At 38.3% G+C, this 8,492-nt stretch overlaps 1 protein-coding gene across 1 annotated transcript; it reads left to right on the top strand.

Annotated features, from left to right (window-relative positions):
• The first annotated feature begins 1,679 nt into the window (after positions 1 to 1,679).
• LOC121521170 lies at positions 1,680 to 8,245 on the top strand. Its single transcript, XM_041804924.1, has 7 exons — positions 1,680 to 1,740; positions 4,610 to 4,918; positions 5,005 to 5,262; positions 5,360 to 5,464; positions 7,272 to 7,358; positions 7,432 to 7,460; positions 7,564 to 8,245. Exons 1-7 carry the CDS (start codon positions 1,680 to 1,682, stop codon positions 7,666 to 7,668), a joined length of 954 nt encoding a protein of 317 aa, XP_041660858.1. The 3' UTR covers positions 7,669 to 8,245.
• Positions 8,246 to 8,492: the final 247 nt, after the last annotated feature.

Here is an 8,492-nt window from a genome sequence, read left to right as displayed (position 1 = left end):
GCTGACACTGGAAGAAACTTTTAACTTTTGCGTGAGAAATCGGTAACTCACTGAAACCAACAGCGAGTCCAGGCATCAGTGCTGTCATTCATCCGCCTTGGCCGACCAAGAGGCTAAAGAGGTCTCCCCCAGCTGGATACATACAGCGACGACACTTCAGAGACGGACTTTTCCGACCCAGACTCTGAGGAATGGCTGCTGAGTGAGCGGAGCGGATCTTGTTCTCGTCACAGAGCAATGGAGGTAAGTTAACGTTAGGAACCCACTGATTATTCAGCCAAATTTATCAAATGAAACCATAACACATGCTTCTGTGATTTCAGAAGCAGACTAGAGAGAAGAGCAAGCCCCATGCAGTTCTGCAACAACGTCTGCTGGCAGAAAAAGAGGTAAGAAAAAAACCCTTTATTATAGATTATATATATATATATATATAATATATATAACATATTATATATTATACTACTTCTATAATTTACAGGCAGTGCCAGGGGACACGCAAGCAGGAGAGGACATGGGCGTATCGGGGCTCCCGTGGCGGAGCTGTCCGGTTGTATTGTGCTGTATTTTGTATTTATTTTACAATATAATAACATTTGTAATACAATTTCCAGATGTTTTTTTATGTCATTGAAGGCTAAATTATAAAATTCAAATCACAGTTTTGCTTGACAGACTCTCTTTCACAAAAAAAAAGCATTTTTCTCAGCTTTCTAGAAAAAAAGTGGTCTTTTTGGTGAAACTAGCCTCTATTCAACTTCAGATAAATTAAGAACGGAACAAGGTGCAAACCAACGGTTATTTCCATGATGAAATAGAGAGATTCTTCTTTCATTTGAGCTATTTGGTGTTTTCCGAGTCATAGTACAAAATATTCTGTGGGTCTTGAAAGATGACTCAAAACGGCAAAAAAAACGCTGGCACAAGCCACTTCCCATTTTATAAAAGGGCTGGCGCTCACTGAGCTCATAGAAAAACAACACAAAAGCTAAAATTAGATACACATACACACTTTTCTTACACACACACACACACACACCATCATCCAACATCAAAAGTAACACACTTGTTTCAGAGGCATAGTAATGAGTTTGAAATCTTGGGGCATGCTTTGATTGAGAAAAAGTAGCACCATCTGGTGGACAAATATAAAAATTAAAAATTGAAATATAGTAGTCAGAAATTTAATCTTAACATAAGGGAATGCATTAGTTAATGTTAAGATAAATGTGTAATCAAAAATGGCATTTTTAATGGTTTTCAATGGGACATTTTTGTCTTTGGGGACAAATGTGTTGTTTTTTTGTGTAGGTCAGGCAAATTTAGGCTAATTAAAGGAACAGACAATTCTTAATTTTATTTAGAAAATAATATCCTCTGGCAAGTTTGAGTGATATTTATTCAAAACAACCAATGTGTGTTCTTTGGCACTTGGAGTGAACCCCGATGAATGATGCCTGAATGATTAGAATTTAAAGGCAAAAAGTCTACTGTAGTTTCAGTTTACTGGAAATGAACAAGAAAAAACATTATATATTATTTATTTTATTATTTGATAACATTATAAGTTAGACCAACATGAATTGAGGAGAAAAAGGGAACAGTGTAACAATGAGGAAGTAACACATCACTGAGTGGTTATTTTCACTGCAAAGACAGAAAGAAGAAGTAGAGACACGATGGCTGAGTCCAGAAGGAATAAGACGACTTTCTCTCTGATACTGATGCTTCAGTTCACAGGTGAGAGCAATGAAATTAAATATTACATTTACTAAATATAGTTCATTCAACTGGTCCTATCTATTAAGAAGTCCCACATCTATTAAGATGGATTTTAGATCTACCAGTGTGGTTCTATTCTAGGAAAATGCTGGTTTTAGGGGAACTTGAAACTGTTCAGATCATGTTTGTGTGTGTTTTTATGGGACAGTGGTGACTAGTGTTGTCGTTTGTGAACAAGGCGGTTCAAAGAGCCGGCTCTTTGTCGTGAGGTAAAAGATGCTTCAGAGAGCGGTTTTACATCATTATTACTGTTTCTGTTATTATAATTGTGTGTCTGGGCACAGATCGATGTGGTGAAAGCAAGCCAGCAGGGGGAGGAGGGAGGGGGAGGAATCATGCCGCAGTTTGAATTTTTATTAGACATAGTGTTCTAATATGACAAGGACCCAGAGCAGAGCATTAGATGAGGTAGAAGGGTTAAATAAGTTTATTTGAAAACATAAATGCAAATGATGATGAGCTGGCTGGTGATTGGCAGAAGGACTGGCAAAAAAAAAGAGGACAAACTGGAGTTAGACAAGGTCAAAAAACTAGACTCAAAAGTTGAAGAGGAGCCAGGTCACCTGATTAGAAGCTGTAGAACACAGGTGTCTGAAAGTTTAACACCAGGTCTTGATTAACAAGGATTAGCTGCAGCTGGGACAGCTAACGATCTGCAGCCTTGACTGTCTGTGAGTGATGGAGCTGAAGTAAAACTTAAGTGGGCGTGGTTAAAGTTTTATTCCAGCAGAATTTCATCTGTTTTTACTCCAACTCTGGTGGTGGCTGGTGATAAACGCACTAAAAAAAAGAGTAAATTTTACTGCTTTTGAGTAAAATAAATTCTACCCCCTTTCTAAAGTTGCACCTTCAAGTCATTACGATGGCTCAGCAGTTACTTCTTGATAAAACAACATATTTAACTGCGATGGAACAACCTTCTATTATTTATTTAAGTTCAGTCAACAAGATATTTCTAAAGTAGTTCTACACTCTTCTGTTAAGACATCAGCGCTGAACATGCAGTACAAATTTCAACCAAAACAACAGACATCATTTACATAGCTCTGTGCAGCATTTCAACACTCTGATATAGATTTATGAATCGGAAGTTAGTGGTGTTGAAATACCACAGAAATAACTGTTTATTTTGCAATAGATCCGTATTTGCAGAAATTGACAAATACAGTTTGTTGCAACAGCTGCACACGCTTGACTGTGTTCAACCTAAGGTTTCCCTCTGATGAAGACGCTCTGTTACACATGAAGATGTTTGTACAATAGGTCAGTGCTTGCCAAAGAGTGGGCCGGGCTACAGCTTCTGCAGGTGGGCCTCAAAAAGTCATTTACAATAACTACAGTTAATAGAACTGTTAATATAGTAGATTGTATTTTAAATGATCAGGAGACACTTGATTGCATTATCAACTACAACATGTTCAAAATTATTATGCACAACAGAGTTTCAAAACATTTATTGGGTTATAAAGAACTGAAAATGGTCATTTGTTGAATCTGCAGCATTAAAAGGTCATATTTACTGAAATCAAAGCTATTTCAATCAAAATCATCTTAACAGGCAAAGTTCCATGTTAACATAGGAGCCCTTCTTTGATATCACCTTCACTATTCTTGCATCCATCGAACTTGTGAGTTTTTGGTGAGTTTCTGCTTGAATTTCTTTGCAAAATGTTGGAAAATCCTCCCAGAGCTGCTGTTTTGATGTGAACTGCCTCCCACCCTCATAGATCTTTAGCTTGAGGATGCTCCAAAGGTTCTCAACAGGGTTGAGGTCAGGGGAGGATGGGGGCCACACCATGAGTTTCTCTCCTTTTATGCCCATAGCAGCCAATGACACAGAGGGATTCTTAGTAGCATGAGATGGTTCATTGTCATGCATGAAGATAATTTTGCTACAGAAGGCATGGTTCTCTTTTTGTACCATGGAAGAAAGTGGTCAGTCAGAAACTCTATATACTTTGCTGAGGTCATTTTTGACACCTTCAGGTACCCTAAAGGGACCTAGCGACTCTCTCCCCATGATTTCAGCACAAATCATGGCTCCGCCCCCTCCTTGCTAATGTCACAGTCTTGTTGGGACATGGTGGCCATCCACCAACTATTCACTACCCCTTCATCTGGACCATTCAGGGTTTCACGGCCCTCATCAGTAAACAAGACTGTTTGAAAATGAGTCTTCATGTATTTCTGGGCCCACTGCAACCGTTTCTGCTTGTGAGCATTGGTTAGGGGTGACTGAATAGTAGGTTTATACACAACTTCAAGCCTCTGGAGGATCCTACACCTTGAGGTTGGTGAGACTCCAGAGGCACCAGCAGCTTCAAATACATGTTTGTTGCTTTGTAATGGCATTTTAGTAGCTACTGTCTTAATCCGATGAATTTGTCTGTCAGAAACTTTCCTCATGCCTTTATCTGCATAAACCCGTCTGTGCTCTGAATCAGCCACAAATTCACAGTATGATGATCATGCTTACATTTTTGTAAAGTATCTAATATTTTCATATTCTAGGCATTACACTATTTGACGCTTTTAGCAGCAGAGATCCTTTTTCGTTCCCATATTGCTGGAACCTGTGGCCTGCTTAATAATGTGGAACGTCCTTCTTATGTAGTTTTCCTTTAATTGGGCTCACCTGGCAAACTAATGAGCACAGGTGTCTGAGATTGATTTCAGTGATCCAAAGAGCCCTGAGACACAACACCATCCATGAGTTTCATTGAAAACAACAACTTTAATGTTTCCAATCTTAAACTGTCCTGAAGGTGATCGTACACCACAGCAGTAGAACACATTTACAGTTTTATCTGTTTTGTCTTTTAAACAGCAGTGACTGGAGAACATTTACTCCTCATCGTCAGGGATGGAGTCAACGTCACTTTACCTTCAGGACATGCGGTGGATGATGGGAGCAGATGTGTTGGTATTGACTGGTTCTGGAGAAGTAAGAAAAAACAAGCAGATCTGGTGAGAAACGGGCAGATTCTCCCGGATCCTCCATACTCAGACAGACTGGGTCTGGCAGAGAACTGTTCTCTGGTTCTAAAGACAGTCACAGAGGCAGATGTTGGTGTTTACTACTCTCAACTGAACAGTTCAAGACAAGAAAATCAAGTGGAACTCTCCATGCTTCAGAGTGGGTTTTTATTTAATGACAGCAGATCAAACTCTAGTTTCACACAAACAATAAAATAAAATGTACGTGTTTTTGTTCTTTATCAGTGACCAAACATGAAGATGGCGATCAGGTGGTCCTCAACTGCTCAGTGTCAGCGTTTCACCAGTGTCACCACAAAGTGAGGTGGATTTATGAGGGCACAGATAAAAGGGAAACTAAGACGTCACAGACTGAAGTGTGTGTGGATTCTGTGTCGATTCCCTCAGAGAAACTCGGTTTGCTCAAATGTGAAGTGACGGATGGTTACAAACATGTAAAACATCTGTTCAGATTCAGCCCCCAGCCCTTCACTGGTAAACACGGTATGATTATGAAAACCACCTTAAATCGTTTGAATAATCACTGATTTAGAACTATAAACTGTTACATTTTTTCTCACAGCAGTTTTTTGTTTTTCAGAGTTTCAGCAGGAGAATGCTACAACATCGCCACCACCAGCACCGCCATCAACAACCAAGAAAATCCTAAACACAAGCACCGACTCAGAAAAGCCTGATGTGAAAGGTACTTCTAACCGCAGACACAAGCCAGAGGTTTCACATTATAACTACATGAAATATATTTAACACCATCAGAAGGCAGAAAAGGAAACTCAGAGGGAGATTGAATAAAAACAGGCAGCTCTTTTCATGTCCTTACATGAGTTTAAGCTAAATCAAACTCCTACTGAAGCCATGAGAGACGAGCAAAAACATGTTTTAAAATTCAGAACAGTGATACTCAACGTGTGGCTCTGGAGCAGCATGTGGCTCTTTTGTGGTTATTTGTGGCTCTTTCATGTCTTAATTTTGAAAGTTATTCTCCAAAAACACCTTAAAAAGGGAAACTTTTTTGCCCTTTTTTACCTTTTTTTGGCCACTTTTCATCCATTTAAGCTACCTCTTGCCACTAAATACCACATTTTCCTACTTTTTTGTCAATTTTTGCCACGTTTTTCAACTTTTTACCCATTTTTTTACCACTTTAATCCCATTTTTTCACCATTTCTTCTCCCAAGTTTCACAAATTAAAGCTACATTTTGCCATTAAATACCACTTTTTCCCTATATTTTGCCAATTTTGCCACTTTTTTTGCAACTTTTTACTCATTTTTTTGCCACTATTATCCCAATTTTTGACACTTTTCTCCCAAATTTGCTTTTTCTAGTTTTTGCCCATTTTATCTGCTTCTTTTAGCCACTTTTATCCCATTTTTGCCCTTTTTTATCATTTTTTTGACAATTCACTCATTTAAGCTACCTTTTGCCATTAAATACCACTTGCTTTCTCTTTTTTTGCCCATTTTGCCATTCTTGCCTGCTTTTTGCTGATTTTAGTTCTTTACACTCATTTTTTGCCACATTTTTGCAACTATTGGACCATTTTTTGACATCTGTGACTCATTTTTTGCCACTTCTCACCCATTTTTGCTACTTTCTGACCCTTTTCCACTTTTGTCCTCCCAATTTTAGCCTCTTTTCACCCATTTTTGTTGCTCTTTGACCATTTTTGCCACCTTTAACTTATTGTTATTACCACTTCAAGCTGTTTTTGCTACTTTTCACCACTTTGATTGTGGCTCTTGCAAAAGTATTTTTCAACAATTTGGCTCTTCAGTTGAGCAGGGTTGAGTAACACTGATTTAGAATTATAATTTTATAATCTATAGAGTTTTATGATTTATAATTTGTAGAACTTTCACTCTCCAATATCTACAAGAAATAATAACTACCCCTGTATTACATATATTGCAGATAAGGTCTGAAAACCCCAGTTCCAAAAAAGCTGATGCACAAAAGTTGTGTAAAATGTCAATACAATTGAAATGCAATTATTTGCTAATCATAAACCCACATTTTATTCATAACAGAACACAAAAACATATCAGATGTTAAAAATGAGACATCTTAATGTTTCATTTAAAAATCAGCTCATTTTGAATTTGATGACAGCAACACATCTCAATAAAGTAGGGACAGGACCATGTTTAGCATTCTGTAGCATCTCTTCAGTCTGTAAACGCCTGGGAAGTGAGGAGACACAGTTGCTGGAGTTTTTAGAGAGGACCGTTGTCCCATTCTTGTCTGATGTAGCTACTCAACAGTCCTGGGTCTTCTTTGTCAGATTGTTTCCTTTTAACACTGCAAGCAGGCCAGTTCAGCAGTTCTCTTCTACTGTTAAGCTGGAAAATGGGTTTGCTCTATTAGACTGACACTGGGCTGCACTGATCTTCATGTTAGAAAAAGATCAAGCTGAGTCTTTTTTTAACTAGAGGATTTTAAATGAATAAATGCAGCGAAGATGATTTTAATGTTTGTATTTTAATTTCCAGGTTGGCTCAGGTTTACCATCGTGTCTGTAGGATTGACAGTTCTCATAATAACTGTTGTGACGGTCAACATACAGACCAGAACCAAAGGTGGGGGAATGTTCACATTATTCCTTATTTGTTTAGCCTGGATTTATGTTGTTGAACCCTTTTGTCTTCACAGGGAACCAAACACAGACGGATAACAATGCTGTGAGTTAATTAACTGGATTTACAAGCTTGTTCTTTAATGCCTGATGAATAAAGAAAATTCTTTTACATGGGAATCTAAAGTTTGACATTTTTCTTTTCACAGGAACAAAATGGAGATGAAGATGAAGCTTCAGTCATCTATGAAAACTTAAGAGGCCCTGACGCTTCTGTCAGAATCCAGAGAAGATCAGGAGCACTATCATCCTAACCCTCTGAGCTCTCAGCTTGTTTTTTGTAACTATTATGTCTCGCCTGGACTTTTTCTCTTAAAAAGCTTGTCAAACATCAACCCTGCGGTGCACAGTCAAGCTCTAAACAGCCTTTTTTTCAGGACAACATAGGCTTTAAGGATATGTGAGCTGCAGTAATATCACCAGAATTTTCAAAGAAAGGAAAAGTTAAACAATGTTAAATCTGTGGCTGTATTACATTGTTGTATTGTACTGCTGTTCTGCTTTGTGTTCTTCTTTTGTGTCTGAGTGAGTGCTCTGTTGGTGTGTGAATCTTTGTTTTTTTCCTAGGTCGTGGTAGGTGATTGGTCATCGGCATTCTTACGGCCACATCTGTACTCCCTCTACTGAGGTGTGACTAACCTTGCAAAGCAGATGGATACGCCCCTTTCCTTGTTTCTTACTGGCGAATCCATCTTGCAGGTCGAACTAAGGCAGAACTTTAAACTCTGCTTTAGTTGCTCTTATTTGTCATTAATGTAATCAGCACCCGCAGGCCCTCTCGGTCACAATTTGCCTCACCTTTTTGATTTGTAGATATTTTTTTTTACTTCGTTGTTAATAAATAACTTTTGATAAACCACACAATCTGTTGTTTATGTTACCTCCCTTTCCCCTCATGAGCTGGGTCATAACTGAATCAATGGATGCATCTGAAAAGTAAATAAAAAAAAAACACTCAAGTCCTTTACTATCCACTTCTCCTTAACCTTGGTGGGAACTGTCAAAGGGTTGTGTGTGTGTATATATATATATATATAGCTATACAGTACTGTGTGGGAGTTTTAGGCATGTAGAGCAC

Source organism: Cheilinus undulatus, linkage group 14 (genome assembly GCF_018320785.1).
Source record: "Cheilinus undulatus linkage group 14, ASM1832078v1, whole genome shotgun sequence".
Taxonomy (NCBI): Eukaryota; Metazoa; Chordata; class Actinopteri; order Labriformes; family Labridae; genus Cheilinus; species Cheilinus undulatus.
This window is presented reverse-complemented; position numbering and strand designations above follow the sequence as displayed.

Bases quoted from the DNA above. Each gene is read 5' to 3' on its own strand.
- LOC121521170 (XM_041804924.1), top strand. From the start codon at position 1,680: ATGGCTGAGTCCAGAAGGAATAAGACGACTTTCTCTCTGATACTGATG. The intron at 4,919-5,004 runs GTGGGTTTTTAT...GTTCTTTATCAG, and splicing joins GGAACTCTCCATGCTTCAGA to TGACCAAACATGAAGATGGC. The intron at 7,461-7,563 runs GTGAGTTAATTA...TTCTTTTCACAG, and splicing joins CACAGACGGATAACAATGCT to GAACAAAATGGAGATGAAGA.